Source organism: Culex pipiens, chromosome 1, assembly GCF_016801865.2.
Source record: "Culex pipiens pallens isolate TS chromosome 1, TS_CPP_V2, whole genome shotgun sequence".
NCBI lineage: Eukaryota > Metazoa > Arthropoda > Insecta > Diptera > Culicidae > Culex > Culex pipiens.
In genome coordinates this window covers 91,541,501-91,558,269 of record NC_068937.1, presented here as the reverse complement: position 1 = coordinate 91,558,269, position 16,769 = coordinate 91,541,501, and the positions used below count along the sequence as shown (strand labels likewise).

The 16,769-nt window shown below is 38.4% G+C and overlaps 1 protein-coding gene and 1 pseudogene across 1 annotated transcript; both read right to left on the bottom strand.

Annotated features, from left to right (window-relative positions):
- Positions 1-612: 612 nt before the first annotated feature.
- On the bottom strand, positions 613-2,117 carry LOC120431662 (putative odorant receptor 71a; annotated as a pseudogene).
- Positions 2,118-6,492: 4,375 nt separating this feature from the next.
- On the bottom strand, positions 6,493-8,797 carry LOC120431663 (odorant receptor 4-like). The gene is made up of 6 exons (XM_052706118.1): positions 8,241-8,797; positions 7,931-8,182; positions 7,773-7,872; positions 7,608-7,709; positions 6,723-6,878; positions 6,493-6,666 (listed from the first exon to the last, which is right to left on the bottom strand). Exons 1-6 carry the CDS (start codon positions 8,756-8,758, stop codon positions 6,604-6,606), a joined length of 1,191 nt encoding a protein of 396 aa, XP_052562078.1. The 5' UTR covers positions 8,759-8,797; the 3' UTR covers positions 6,493-6,603.
- Positions 8,798-16,769: the final 7,972 nt, after the last annotated feature.

Below are 16,769 nucleotides of genomic sequence, written 5' to 3'. Positions count from 1 at the left end.
AAAAGTCCCATGAACACCAAATTTCCAAACCATCACCATTTCAGGTTGCAAATTATTGAAAAAACACGTTTTTTTTTCGCATGTTCATAAATGAAAGGGGTCACCCCACCTTCCGTCACGAGATATCGAAAATGAAACTCAAATTCGTGATCAGGGACCACAATTACTCCTTAAGACAAAGTTTCACGGAAATTGAAGAGGGGTCGGGGCAACTTCTGTGTGAGTTGGGGGAGATTTACTATTTTAAGATTTTTTTGAAGACATTTTGAAGGAGAGAGTAACATTAAATTATGAAAATGTTTGAACCCCATTTTTTAAATAAGTTTAAAAAATAAAATATCGTAAAGTTGTGCACTTTTATTTGAAAAGTATTTTTTTAAATGAAATTTTCATGCATTGAATCATCAAGAAAGGTAGAGAACAAGACAAATATGCCTATTAAAGCTATTTTTTCTTCAAACAAGAACGAAATCCAATTTAATATTTTAAAACCTTTATAAAACTGGTAAACACGTTGAAGGTGCTTTAAGTGGTAAATTAATGAAAAAGATTAATCTAAACTAATTAACTTGCTATGTGAGACTACCATGACTTTGGACAATTTGATCACTTTCATTCCTCGGCGTAGAGCTGTTGCATGATTGTGAAGTATGAAAACGCCGTTTTCATAGCCTAGAAAAGTAATGAGATTTAACAGCCGACTACTCATTTTGATATAATTTCCCATATCAGCTTACAACCATGAATGTAGCTCGAGTTAGTTTGAAAAACTTTCCAGCCGTGATGAATATCGCATTTTGTGATCGGTAAATCATAAACTGGAGGCAACGTTGCTCTGAAATCGATCGATTGTACCATTTTATGTTGTAAATTGCCTCCGCAACCGAGGTACTCTGTTAAAAATTGAAGTTTGATTAGACACTAATTATAATTAAATGACTTGAAACAGTACCGCATCCATCAACTCATTCCCCAGCACGGAAAATGAAAATATTAGAAAAACGTGGTAGTTCAACACGAAGGCCATCATTGCGAGCAGAAATAGGTCGTCAACCTTGAGTAATTTTAAAGTTGTTTTAAACGAAAAGAAGTAAAATTTAAATGCCTTATACTTACTATGCTAACAACAAACAGAACGAAACAGGTGACAGCTACACAAGCACTGTACAGTACCGCCATTTGAAGGTAGAGAGCCTTTTCGAGATAGCAAACACTCCTGAAATTTAGTAAAGGATTTTTTTTATCTTATCAAGAGTACACCTTACCCTTCCCGACCTGTAGCAAACGAGATGCGTCTCCAGAATAGCCTCCAGTTCCTGCTTATAATCCTCCTCGTCTTCAAACTCATCCAGCCGGGCCACCCTAGCGGACACAATCTTGAACAGACAGGACACGTGGTGGATCAGGTTCCAGCAGAACGTCTCGTTCGCGGTGATCCCGATGATCATTCCGTACTGAACGGCAATCGAAACGACCAGCGTCGGTAGCCAGATCCAAAAGTTGGACTGATGATCAAAGAGCACGTAACTGTTGGGAAGAATTGTAGGGTTGAAGATCGCATGAGATTTTGCCCAAAAAAAAAAAAAAAATCACACTTACTCTGCCTCCAGGACGGTCGCCGGAAGTTCTTCAGCGTACCCAGTGAACACAAACCGACCAATCGCCAGTACTCCCGGCAGGCCACCATACAGAAATATCCCAAACAAATTCCCAGGAATGTAGTACCTCGCCAAAACCACATCCGCCCGTTCCAGGTGCTTCCTCATATCCTCACTGAGTTGACCATTGCGTGCGAACTCGTCGAGGGCACCCTGCACCTCGTAGAAGCACTTTTCCAGCGTTGAACGACTCAGAGCGTGGGCAGAGATCCGCAGCACAAAGGCGGTCATCGCCATGACCTCGTGGACGGCCTTCATGACCAGCGTCAGGGGCCGGTCCTGGCGGCGCAGAACGAACATACAAGTGGGCAAGATGTACCAGAAGATGAGCGCCAGCAGCAGCGTCAGTGTCCTCGGGTGATATCTTGAAGAACCGGTTCCGTCCCAGAGACCGATGAGTTTGCACCACCGGACGGTTCCGACCATCATTTGAAAGGATGGAAAGTTGATGGACGACATTGTGATTGGCTCTGTGTTGAAGCGGGAGGAACATTTTCGTTTTTATAGAAAAAAAAGTGACCATTCATGCCACGTGGCACTTGGTGAACCATGAATTATTTAGATTTTTTTCTTAATAACTTTCGAAGATTCTAGAACAAGATGAAATAGTATACACCTAACAAAAACTTGTTTAACTATCTACTCATGTTAAATAGAAATGTATTTCCTTATTCACAATTATGCTCACAGAAATTTCAGGATAATTTTTTTTGCAATTTTGTTTTTTCAGGGTTGTTTTCTATGAAGGAAATACATTTCTACACGGATCCGTGCTCATGCCCATTTTATACACGTGCTCGTAGATTGCACGTGCTTGCGTAGATGGGCTAGGGCTAGGGCTAGATTAAATAATTTTAGAATTGAATTGAATAATTAAATATATATCTATATATATTTTGATTGCTTTTTAAAAAAATAATTTCGGAAAATTCATAAAATTGCCTGCAAAAATAAAATCTTACAATTTTTTTTGGTTTTCATTTTAAAGTCAAACTTTATGTTCGTTGCTGTTATTTTATTTGAATAAAATTAATCTGATCTTTATAAAAAGGGACATTTAATTCAATAGTAATATTTATGTAATTTTTGAAATTAAATATGTCTTTACTAAACTTTCTTATAATAATTACATTTCAATAACATTCTAAGTGGTATGGCTAAATGCTCTTCATCTTTGTTGTACACCCAAAGGAAAAATATATCTCAAAATCTGCAACATTGGATTTGCTGCAGAAAATGTCATATTTTATAACATGTTTTGCAGCAAGCCCGTAGATCATTTTTGCCCGCGTGTAAAAATTTCAGCGACCTGCAGTTCTCACCAACACATATAATGCTGGCCCGTCCCCGAGCAACACTCCAAAGAGAAGCATATGTTGGTGCTCTTTAACTCACTTTTCATCAAGCGTCCATGGCTCGGTGGTAGCGTGTCGGACCAATAACCAAGAAGTTGGTGGTTCAATCCTCGTTCCGCTAAATGTTTTTTTTTTTAATACAACCAAAAAGCCGTCGGTAATGTCGATAATTGTCGGTAACGGGCAAAAATGTCATACTCCTATATCGCAAAAAATGCATGAGGACAGATTTCATGCAGATTCTGATATAGTTTCATGTCGCCATGCATCACAATCATGCGACTGCCAGTTGGGTGTATTTTTCGTTTTATTATTAACTGTTCATATTCATTTATTTATTTCAAATTGTTTACCATTTTTGCATTGAATCGAATACATTTGGGTAAAAAAGAAAAAAAAATCACTTTAATAACTACCCAAGTAAATTTTTTTTTCCAGGAGTTCTACAAGAGCTCCTCAAGATAGCTACAGCATAGCAGTTTGGACCGCGGTAGGATAAAACTCTCTTCAAGTACTCTTCCAAACTCCTGAAGAAGTTTTGAAGAGAATTTTATCCTACCACGGTCCAAACTGCTATGCTGTAGCTATCTTGAAGAGCTCTTGTAGAACTCTTGGTAAAAAATGTTACTTGGGTAATCCTAACTTAAAACTAAAAAAAAGTAAATTTATTGAAATATTCAAAATCATAAGCACTCGTTCTACGAACTGTATTTTAAGATAAATCCTCCAAGCGTTCTTACTTGTTCCGCACGAGTTTTGCAACCACGAAGTTCTTGTGGTGAAAACAGGTCACTACTGCCTTCATCCATTGATGCTGGTTGGTTTTCCCTCGGTTGCCAGGAGGTGTTTTATTCTCTGCAACTTTTTGCCGCTGATTCAACGGCAATGGCTGCAGATTTGGAACCACTCGAACAGATCCCGCTCCTGGTGACACCAAAGCAGGAAATTCAAGTCCGTGAATGCTGGTGGTGTTTTGCGACGATTTGGTTGGTGCCTCGTCGTTGCTTGCTGCCGAATGTTTACAAACTCAGCACGTTTTGGGCAGCTCCGATTCTTGGTCGAATGGTCGCCACCGCAATTGAAGCATTTGGCTTCGATGTTCTCGTTGATTGTTTCGCAAGCTTGAGTTTTGTGCTCACCTCCGCAGGTTGCACAACGGCTCTTGATGAAACAGTTTCTTCCACCATGCCCAAACTGCAAGCAGTTCGAACATTGTGTCACGTCATGGTGCACTGGACGATAACGTTACCAAGTCAAGATGATGTTGAAAATTGCCCGAACTGCTTTCAGCTCAAACGACGTTGTCGATCCTTTCTCGAGATGAACCAGGTACAGTTAATCACGATACTTGATGTCCTTGTTGTGTCTCGTCATCTTGAAGACTTTGATCACGTTCAACTTAAGAGTTTTTAGCTCATCTTTCAGCACACTCACATCCATGTCGTACAGACCTCAGAGGACCTGTTTCATGGGGCGTTTACCTGGATCGTCATGGCTGTAGTATTCAATCTTTGTGTTGTTCAGGAAATCCCGAACATAGTTGTAATCCTTTCTGGTAGGTAGCAGAATCTTGATAAAATTATTTTTTGCAGGTTTCTAAGTGCTTCAATACGAAGCGCGAATATAAATAATTCCAAATACTTTTGGAAGATCCGGAAGATAGCACATGCGGACAAATAGTTTATGATGACAGCTCTTGTTCCTGCTGCAGGTTTCCGGAACATCCAACATTATTGAAGACAGTCGAGAAAATTGAGGTTAGTTTTATAGATTTAATTCAAAACCTGGTCAGCTTCCAATTGGGTGCTACACAGGGTGTAAATGTGTTGGAAGAGTCTGCTCTTGTGTACTTGACAGCCGACTCAATCCGGTTGATCCGGCCAGCCGAATTCTTCCAGGACGCCGTTTAAATCCATCGATCAATTAATCGATTTCGTCGGTTGCAGTCGGCCAATTTAGTCTTCCGATAAGTCGGTCGATCCCTGTGTTAAGCTCCCATTAGAGTCGGTGAAACAAACGGCCGATTAGTCGGTAGATTTAGTCGGTCGATTCAACAGACTGAAACCGACTAAATCGTTGAGAACGTCGGCTCAAATTTCTATGGGGTATTTCTGTACATTTAGTTTTAAGGGAAAAATGTGTTGCAATAGATTTTTTTAGTTTCACAATGATTTAATTTCCCAAAACCCGTATTTTTTTAGTTTTTGAAATAATGATTTTTTTAAATAGTGATTATTGTAAAAAAAATACATCTTGTACTCAAATTTTTTGACTTTATTTGTGTTATGTAAAATCGAATTTGCAATCGAAAATTACTTTACAATTTTTTTGGAAGAGGTACACCGTTTTCAAAACATAGCCATTCAAAGTTAAATTATGTCCGAAAAATTCCAATCAAATCAAATCAAAATCAAACCATCCACATTAACGACCCCCGGGTCTTTTGTGGTCTCTATTGCAAGTTTCTGCTCGAACCTAGGAGTCCGAAGGCTTGAATGGGGAGAGCACCCAAACCTCTTTCTACTCCAAGGAACCTTCCACAACAGGTGTTTGAACTGACGACCTTTGGATTGCGAGTCCAACCGCCGCCAGCGATTCCACCGGAGTAGGCTTGGTTTGGTGTGTTGTTTGTACTTATGGCATGGAGACAACTCCTACACCTGGAATGACTTTACGGCCTAACAACCAAGGCCGGGACCGACGTTTTACTTCCTAATCCGATGGAAGGTTGCAGCAGATGGGAATCGAACCATTCGGCCACGCACTGCGCAAAAATCTGAAATCCGAAAAATTCCGGTTGTTTTAATTTTTTTTAAATAGAGTCCATGATTGTCTAATCATGAAAATATTTTTTTCAAAAAGTTCTGAAAATTTGCCACATTTCATCTAAGAAACATTGAAGATTGGACCACTGGTTGCTGAGATACAGCGAATAAAAGAAAAAGAAACAGGAAAATTGTTTTTTTTAAGTCTTACCCAAACAACCCTCCATTTTCTAATGTCGATATCTCAGCAACTAATGGTCCGATTTTCTATGTTAAAATATGAAACATTTATGAAATTTTCCGATCTTTTCGAAAACAAATTTTGTAGAACAATATTACACTCTAAAAAATAACCCTGCAATGTTTGAAAAACACGAAATTTAAAATGATTTTTTTTGTTCTAAATGAAAAATTACCCTTCTGGATTAATGTAGGTTTTAAATAATTTTACAGTTGAGTAACAGAAAATGGCAGAGTTTTAAAAACTTTTTAAGTGTTTTTTTTCGATGAAAAATACGTTTTTTTCGGAATTTTTAATACGCCATGTTCAAAAATGAAATGGATCGTACCGCTCCTCCGTCACGACATATCAAAAAACGGACCTCGGATTCGTGATCATTTAAATGTTTTTTTGTTTGGAATAAAACTTGAAAGTTTAGTGTAAGCTACCAAGTTCATGAAAATTCATATCAGGTTTTATTCAAATTAGGGTGTTAAAGCATTCCAGAGGACCCCAAATGTCCTTGATTTTCTATTTAAATTAATGAATCATTGACTTTAGCCGAGATTACAGCTGACCTGAAAAATGAGTTATCTCTTCCATTTCTATACTTCAATTTCGTACAACTGCCTCATAATTGTAAAGTACTGGAATGTAGTTTTTATAGCCTGTAAATTAAGTAGAATCAGATTTTAGTAACTAAGTGCAACTAAAAATTAAATACCACAGAAAACGACGCCCTTCCAAGGGCAAAAAATTTCCAAACCGTGATGGCCACCCGGCGTTGCGAGCGCATTTGCATAAACATCAGCAGTTTTTGCTCCGATGGCGTTCGCTCGGTCCAGCCACATTGATAGATTGCCTCCGAAATGGCGGAACTCTACACGGAGAAAAAAGCGTTCCGAAAATCGTGAACAATGTGCCACGAAATCTGGAACAAGGTGATATTCCACGGTACGAAAACGTACCATGAACAATTTCCATGAACAAAAAGCAAATCGTGAACAGGTGTTCACGAAAAATCGTAACGCCAGCAGCATAACGCTTAGCTTGTTATCGAAATCATGAACACTGTTCACGATTTCAGGGAACAACGTGGGAATGTGTTCACGATTTAAAGAACTCTTTTTAAATGTGAAAAAAAAAATATTTGGAGCTGATAAAAATGTTAAGTTTTCTGGATTGTGTGTTGAAAGTTTTAAGCATATCGAACAGCCGTAGTGGGCAAAATACAGTTTTTAACTAATAATGTTGGTAAGAAGCCGTTACTCACTGTGACGGCGGCTTAGGGATTGGCCTTTATTTTTTTTTAGAGAACCCCATATTTAAATGGCTGTACAACCTGCACAATAATAAGATTATTATGTTTAAAAACGTAACGTAACGCTTCTTTACAATCGTGAACTTTAGTTCATGATTTTTATCATTTCTGTTCATGAAAACGTAGTTTTTTGTTCATACAATCGTGCACGAGTTCACGATTACATGAACAAATATTTTACGCAAAAACATGCACATTTGTTCACGATTTTCGGAACGCTTTTTTCTCCGTGTACTGAAAAAAAGAAAAGCTTCAACAAAAGTAGTCTTATTTATTCTAGGAACGAACCGCTTCCGTAAGTTCCGTTCCAAGCATTGAGAATGAAAAAACCAAAAACATTTGATAAGATGTGACGAATAACATCATCACAATTATGAAAAAGTCGTCGACCTGGAAAAAGAACAAAATATCATTCAAAACATCGATTAACAATGTTGAAAATTGATTCCATACAATCGTTACCAAAAACATCATGGCACACACTTTCGTCACAAAAGTACAGTAGAGAATAAACATAACAGGACTCAAGATTGTCTCTAAGCATGATGCGTTTCTGTTTTAAACCAAAATGTTAATTAAGCATTCATTGTTCATCTTTAAAAAAGATTTACCTGTAAGCAGCGTCATGAATGGTAACAATTTTCGCCAGTCGTTTTTTAAATTCATCCGAGGTGGAACACTCACCCAAGTGGGCGATCTCAAACTTGACCATTTTGAACAGACACGAAACATGATGCAAAAGGTTCCAATTCAGGCACTCGTTAGCGGCCAAAGACGTCAACATTGAGTATTGAGTAGCGATTGATACTAGTAGAACCGGTAACCACACCAGAATATTGGACTGATGGTCAAACAGGACGTAACTACAAAGGATTGAGCTTTCTTAGCTTAATCAGGACACTCGAAATTACAAAAGCTTACTCGGCCTCCAAGATCGTGGGAGGAAAAGTTTGGATGTCCATTCCCATCAGATACTGTCCAATGGCAATCAGTGCCGGAATATCTCCATACAAAGAGGCATTACACAGCAAAGCCGTGGTGTAACCCTTGGTGATGAAGCTAGCCGACTTGACCAGATGTTCAAGCATATCCTGTACCTCCACATGGTCACTGTCGACGAACTGACCGAGCGTTTCCTGCACGTCCCAGAAGCACCTCTGCAGCGTTCCCCGATGTAGCACGTGGGCACCGATACGTACCACGAAGATCGACATGGCCAATATCTCAATCATACCTTTCAACCGTATGGTCAGTTCCCGATCCTGGCGGGTCACGAAGCAAATTTCCGGAACGATGTACCAAAAGGTCAAACTTGCCAGGGTGAAGGCGGCCTGCCAGCACACCTTACCGAGGTCGGTGTCGTGCCACAGGCCAATAAACTTGCACAACCTAACGGTGGTCTCCATCATCGGGAAGGGTTGGTCTTTCTTGAACAGCATTGTACAAGGGTGGATTGATAGCTGGGGGTTTGCGGTTTTTATGCTTGAAGGAAATAATTGGAAATCAATTATACTGTCAATTAGTTAGGGACAACAGTTTAGCGAAAACATTTCACTAATTGTCATTTTAGAGGATGAAATTAATTGAATGCGTTCTATGGGTATTTTCCACTTTACTTAACCCTCTACTGCCCAAATTTTTTTTTAGAATTTTTTTATTTTTCCCGTGTCCAGGAGGTCATTTTGAGCAATTTTTGTTCTACGAAAAACTTTACTTCTCTTGTTTTATGTTTTTGTTGTTTCATTTTTAGTATTTTAATCTGCATTTAGTTTATGTTTGTTTATGGTAGTATTTGGCTTACTCTACCACCTCCTATCATTACATTTTGCCTATCTATTTTTTTCATGTTTTTACAGTAAATTTTTCAATTTTTTGCATGTTTTTAACATTTTCTGCTATAAAATGGCACCATTATCATTTAAATTGTAAATAAATGCGTAGAGGCATAGTCTGGGGCACTAGAAAAAATACTGCATACTTCTTTTTACTTAAAATATAAGAAATGTTTGTAAAAAACACTGCTAAAGTTGACCTCTAAAAAAAAAAAATGATTTTTTTTAAACTTTGGCAAAGTCACATAAAACAAGTAAAACTTCCAACCCATAAATTTTCTAAATTTTAAGAGTTCTTCTTTTCAATGCTTTTTAGAGATCAAAAATTGGTTGAAAAATTGATTTTTGGCGATTTTTTTTAAATCGAAGCCCGTCTAAACTGCCCATGATCGCATAAATGTCCCATATGCATTTTCGTCACTTTTGAGTTATTGATGCAGTTTGGTTCAAAACCGTGTGCTCTTTCAAAAGAGCATATAACATCCAGTACTTTGTTTTAGAAATCAGGAGGAAATCCAGTTTTTTTGTGAAAACTTAACACGTAGCCTTATGTGTGGGACAAACTTCCCTAGCGTTTTTCTCAGCTTGCTGTTTTTGCATATGGGACATTTATGCGAACATGGGCAGTAAAGGCGTGGTTGTGTTGTAGAGGGTTAATTCAAGGGAACATACAAAACTTTTTTTTACACGCGCAAAAAAGTGAAACGATGTTTTTGATTGTAAAAAATACAGATTTGATCAAATCGAGCTCTACAATGTTCTAGCATCATCTAGACATCCTTACAAATCATTGGGAAAAAGAATGCTACCGATCGGTTGAGTAATGCCCGAGAACCAGCGAGTTTGAAGTTGCCGTTCCATTTTTGGGAGTTGAATGATTATTACGAAAATGTTTGTCATAGTTGAATTTTAAAGTTAAAGCAGTTTTAGTAAAAAAAAAAGTTAATTTTTTCCCGTTTCGTCATTTTCTCGACATTGCACGCGGCGTGTCGAAAACCCCAGCTTTTATTTTCAAAAAATCATATCTCGGAATCCTCCCATGGTTGAGTACATTACGTAAAACACGGTGTGTTTTATAGAACAAACTAATGATATGATGATATGAGATGAATGATAAAAAAATCGGTACGTCTGATATTTGACACCGTGAAAGAAGGGCTCTTTCCCGACATTTTGCGGGGTATACCGAAAAATTTCGTCGGGGGTTTAGAGCAACTTTTTTTTTGAAGATTATTTTTCGATTTTATGGGATATTTGTTCAAAAAAAGTCCCAGAAAATCGGTGCATACATGTTGAAATTACTCAAACTTCTTATGAATAGGCCTTGGGGACTCTAACCAACTACATTTGACCAATATTTGACCTCCACAAAAAAAAATCGAACCAAATTTACCAGATTTCTAGCATTCTTTGAAATTACTCCAAAATCCATACTGGATTTCCCGATACGATCAAAAGAAAATCTTTTCTTTGTTCAATATGTCATTAAAATACAGCAACACATTGTCCGGATACAAATTTGAGCATTAAACAATGCAAAACATAGATGATTTATTTAATAAGCTTTTTATTACCCAATAGGTTCCAAAAATTATTGTTTTAATCCTCTGCCACATTACACCATTACCTTTTTAAACATTTTAGAATAAAGCACATTGTAGAGAACAGTTTTCTGAACAAGTTCGTTAAAAAATTATCAGTTTTCGTTCAATATAAGCAGAGATATGGCCAATTTCCAGAAATAAAAAGTGCCTTTCTCCAAAATTTCTTAATTTGATTACCTTTCACATGATGGGCACTGCTTACTAAGATATTTTTAATGATGACAATATTTTATTGAAACATAAAAATTATAACAAGTTTTGACGAAATTCATGAAAATTATTCTATGGGTAATTCTCTACCAACTCACACGAAATCGGGAAAAGTTGCCCCGACCCCTCTTCGATTTGCGTGAAACTTTGTCCTAAGGGGTAACTTTTGTCCCTGATCACGAATCCGAGGTCCGTTTTTTTGATATCTCGTGACGGAGGGGCGGTACGACCCCTTCCATTTTTGAACATGCGAAAAAAGAGGTGTTTTTCAATAATTTGCAGTCTGAAACGGTGATGAGATAGAAATTTGGTGTCAAAGGGACTTTTATGTAAAATTAGACGCCCGGTTTGATGGCGTACTCAGAATTCCGAAAAAAATCGTTTTTTCATCGAAAAAAAAAACACTAAAAAAGTTTTAAAAATTATCCCATTTTCCGTTACTCGACTGTAAAATTTTTTGGAACATGTCATTTTATGGGAAATTTAATGTACTTTTCGAATCTACATTGACCCAGAAGGATCATTTTTTCATTTAGAACAAAGTTTTTCATTTTAAAATTTCGTGTTTTTTCTAACTTTGCAGGGTTATATTTTAGAGTGTAACATTGTTCTACAAAGTTGTAGAGCAGAAAATTACAAAAAAAAATAATATATAGACATAAGGGGTTTGCTTATAAACATCACGAGTTATCGCGATTTTACGAAAAAAAGTTTTGAAAAAGTTACTTTTTGCGTTTCTCTTTGTTTCGTCGTCCGTGTCTGTCGCGGGTAGGGCGTCCAATTTTCCCGGGTTTTGAATTTCCCGGGAAACGGGAAAAATATTTTTGGAATCCCGGGAATTTCCGGGATCCCGGGAAATTTGTTAATCAGTAATAAAATTTATGTTTCATTATATTTTTGTTATGTTTTCAAGCTTAAAATCATAGAATTAGCTTAATAATATCAAATGGTTATAATCCTCACTTCAATCTTAACAAAGACGACAGTTTTAAAATAGCCTAAAAGATTTTTTTTTTGTCTTTGTGGTGTTTAGGATTTTATATCAACTACTATTTTTAATTCCAGTATGATGATTTTTTTTTTGATTTGCGAATCAAATTACATAATTCTTGAGTTTTTTTTTTGAAAAGGTCCAATAAGCTTTTGTCTTCCATATGTTTATAGGACCTATTCAAAAAAACTCTGGAATTCTTTTATATTTTTTTTCTTTTATATATATTTTCATATGACATGACTAAAACAGCTTAAAAAATTTATTTTGCATCTGAAAAACAAAAAAACGACAATAAATAATAAGATACCAGTCCAGAATTACAGTCTAAATAGGTACAGGAGATTTTAGAGCAATACATTTGGAAGTACAAATTGTTTTGTTCTGTTCCTGTTTTAACCGAAGTCACCCAAAACGTCATGCAATTATTTTTTTGCTTTAATAGCTGTCTTTATTTGAAACATTTGTACTTATTTGCCCTAGATGGCGGTGTTTGATAATAAATCATTTGATATGAGATTGTTTTTCTTTCAAATTTAAAATCGAAAATATACGTAAATAAATCCAGTCTTTAAAAAAAATAAAAGAGAAAAAAAATTAGCACTAGGCATTTTGCGGACCTGTTAATTAAAATTATAATATTTTTTCCTAAAAATCTGAGATTTGCTGAATACAAATTTTAATTCATTTTATTGTTCTACTATTTTCAAAACCAAATCTGAATTTCCAGACCAAAATATGATATTTTTTTCAATTTCGGGAATTCCCGGGACAAATTATAGAAAATCCCGGGATTCGGGAATTCCCGGTTTTGGAAAAATCCCGGGATTTTTGTCCCGGGAATTCCCGGGATGGACGCACTAGTCGCGGGTGACCATGAATGGCCATGATCGATGACGACCAACTTTTTCAAAACTTTTTTTCGTAAAATCGCGATAACTCGTGATGTTTATAAGCAAACCCCTTATGTCTATATATCAAAAATTTTGTTATTGTCTGCCTTACAACTTTGTAGAACAATGTTACACTCTAAAAAATAACCCTGCAAAGTTAGAAAAAACACGAAATTTTAAAATGAAAAATTTTGTTCTAAATGAATAAATAACCCTTCTGGGTCAGTGTAGATTCGAAAAGTACATTAAATTTCCCATAAAATGACATGCTCCAAATTTTTTTACAGTCGAGTAACGGAAAATGGGAGAATTTTTAAAACTTTTTTAAGTGTTTTTTTCGATGAAAAATACATTTTTTCGGAATTCTGAGTACGCCATCAAACCGGGCGTCTAATTTTACATAAAAGTCCCTTTGACACCAAATTTCTATCTAATCACCGTTTCAGGCTGCAAATTGTTGAAAAACACCTCTTTTTTCGCATGTTCAAAAATGGAAGGGGTCGTACCGCCCCTCCGTCACGAGATATCAAAAAACGGACCTCAGATTCGTGATCAGGGACAAAAGTTACCCCTTGGGACAAAGTTTCACGCAAATCGAAGAGGGGTCGGGGCAACTGCTGTGTGAGTTGGCGGAGAATTACCCCTATAGAATTCATTACAAAACTCAGTAGGCAGTGTCCTTCATGTGAAATGTAATTAAATTAAGAAATTTTGGAGAAAGGCACTTTTTATTTCTGGAAATTGGGCATATCTCTGCTTATATTGAACGAAAACTGATACTTTTTTAAGGAACTTGTTCAAAAAACTTCTCTACAATGTGCTTGATTCTAAAATGTTTTAAAAGGTAATGGTGTAATGTGGCAGAGGATTGAAATAATAATTTTTGAAACCTATTGGGTAATAAACAGCTTATTAAATAAATTATCTATGTTTTGCATTGTTTAATGCTCAAATTTGTATCCGGACAATGTGTTGCTGTATTTTGATGGACAATTTTTACGGTGTATTTTTTCGAGACCTAAAAGATAAAAATTTCGGTATGTCTGATATTTGGCACCGTGAAAGAAGGGCTCTTTCCCGACATTTTGCGGGGTATACTGAAATTTTCCGTCGGGGGGTCTAGAGCAACTTTTTTTGTTTTTGAAGATTATTTTTCGATTTTATGGGATATGTGTGTGTGTGTGTGTGTGTGTGTGTGGTCCAATCCAATACCCGCTAACCGGTAGCGAAATTATGGGAAAGTATAATTTGTATCAGACTGTGTACATGCCGAATGCTGATACAGCTTATCTCAGACCCGGGTATTAGGTGGTGATAGCCCTCGCGCTGCTTCCAACGACCCATTTCAGAATGACAGAGCTCCTTGCGGTCCAATTCCGAGGTCACTGGGCATTGTTTGGCCCCGCCTAAACATAGAAGCAAGCATCTGAAGGAAACTCGATCTATATTTAGACTTCCAATCCCCTCAGGCAAATCAGGGATCAGCGCGTATTTAATAATATGAGAAGAAGAGATAACATGTTTCAACACTACGGATCAATTCACTACTATAGTGTAAACCTTCTGATGGCCGACTGCTTAGCGTCCCAGACCACCACCAATCCAAAGGTGTGAGTTCGAATCCCACCTGATTCATTTTAGTTTTTATTCATATTCAAATTCCTGATTCCAAATTTCAAAGGCACCGACCGGGATTTGATCCCTGAACCTTCTGCTTGGGAGACAGAAGCCGTAACCATTAGGCCACGGAGCCGGTTGAAAGGGACGTGGTTCTCTGTATGGCTTTTTGCGAGATGAGAGCAGAGGACAACAATCATCTCAACGTTTCCACTTTACCCGGGCTAACGACCGGCAGTTCCAGTTCACGATGATTTCCCTTCATATGTTAAAAACCACTTATGATTTTGGCACATATTCCGTTTGTCAGCGTTTCCTGTCATTACTGGCGGGAAAAATCTACGTGGAATCAGCTGTGCAGACCTCATGTGTGACAGGAATGCAGGTTGAGCGACTCCCACGGGCATTTTTCGATTTTATGGGATATTTGTTAAAAAAAAGTCACATAAAATCGGTGCATTCATGTTGATTAGCCTGTCCCATTTGAGGTCATGTCGAGGAATTTCAATTCAATTCAATTCGTTTTGTATTTATTAGTTGTGCTTATCAGTTTACAAATGTGGTATTTAGTTTACTAATTATAGTGATATGGGATTCCTTGCAGCTATGGCTAAGTACTTTAGAATCTATGGATATCGTTAGAAGGGAAAAAGGTGAAGCGGAAGCAGGAAAAAACTAGCAAAAAACCTACTGATATAACTTAAGGATGGGGATAGGGAGAGGAAAAACTTAATTCTAAGGTTTGTCAGGTTGCTTCTGACGTCGAAGGTTCACGATGAATACTTAGGATGTTCCAATGTATTTAATCATGAGTTCCCCAAGGGCCAAGAATTGCTGTTCCTTGTTCTGGCAAGCTCGGAAACGAGTGAACATTTCCCTTGCCAGCGAAAGAAACTCCGAAAGGGTGAAAAGTTCACCACTACCATCAGCAACAGCGTCGGTGCTCGAGGCTGGATCGCCTGACGACGCAGTCACGCTAGCGTAAGTACGACCCCATCCAGGCGGATGTGTCGTAACCGGAGACGTCGGAGACGGGGATTTCGCAGGTTGTCGGCTTGCTGGTTTCTTCCGCTGCTTCTCCAGCACCTCGATGTAGGTCTTCCGGGCGGAGCACCCGCGAAAATTTGCTGTGTGGTTCCCTTGGCAGTTACAACCTTGATCCTAGCTTTGTTCCGCTCGACATTGTTGTTTTCCCCCAGAGTTGATTTCCGGGGCAGCGAACACTGGTCCGTGGGGTGAGTTTCCCCGCATTTCACACACTTGGGAGGAAGTGTGCAATTGCGTGAACCATGGCCAAAGCGTTGGCACCGGTGGCATTGAGCTGCATCGGACGGCCGCTTGACAAAGTAACGCCAACTTACTACGAAACCGTCCAATGTTTTTATTCGGCGGAGGTCCTGGTTCTTTACTGAACCCCGGTCGAAAACTAGCAGGTAAAGGACGTGTTCACCTGTAACTGTTTCTTTGCTAGAGATCACTCGAATCTCTTGCGGGTGTACGTCGTATTCAGCAAGCACTTCCGCCAGCTGAGAAGGGGCTACCGGAACGTACCCGGTCAGGACAATTTTCACCGATTTTTGATCTCGGGAGTCGTACGAATAATACGGTACATTTCCTTCTTTCAGGGCACTTACAACTTTTTCGTACATTGGACGGTTAAGTGTGCTGATACGGATGCTTGTTTTCAAGATCAATATCTCATACTCACAGCCAGCACGAGATAAAAGATTATCAACTGCTGCTCCAGGGTAATCAGGAATAACAATCGGCGGCTGCTTCTTGTTCTGGATTTTCGCATCATCCTTTGTGATCGTTGCAGTTCGCGGATCGTTTAGCTGGCTTTTGTCGTCGTCGTCGTCATCATCATCATCGTTGTCTTCGTCCAACACACCGTAAGTGTTGGAGGTTGGAATTGTTGAGGTTGATGGAACCGATTTGCCACCGAAGAATGTTTTTCCGGACGAACCTGCGGACTGGTGCTGGTGCGCAGCATCTTGGGCCGTTTTTTGACGTGTTTGAACTGGGCTACGTGGTTGGTAGGATGGATGTAGTTTCGTCGGGTCGGGAATATCCGCAGTGTAGTTCTTGAAGACGGCTGGTGTCCAGGTACGTCTGGTGGAATCGGTAGGTTTCTTTACTCGGCCAGGAGACGCACTACGAAGTTGGCCCGGCTGAAGAAACGGGTTGCGACGAACCGGAACGGTCTTCTGTGCCCCCGGGGGAGACATTCGCGGATATTTTGTTCACTCGCGTCGAGAAAAATATAATTTTACGGAGCGCAAAGAAAAGTGAACTTTCACGCT

Coding starts and splice junctions, on each gene's coding strand:
- LOC120431663 (XM_052706118.1), bottom strand. CDS start 8,758: ATGCTGTTCAAGAAAGACCAACCCTTCCCGATGATGGAGACCACCGTT. Junction 6,879..7,607: donor GAACGGAACTTACGGAAGCG/GTTCGTTCCTAG, acceptor TTCTCCGTGTAG/AGTTCCGCCATTTCGGAGGC. Junction 6,667..6,722: donor GAAGGGCGTCGTTTTCTGTG/GTATTTAATTTT, acceptor CTTAATTTACAG/GCTATAAAAACTACATTCCA.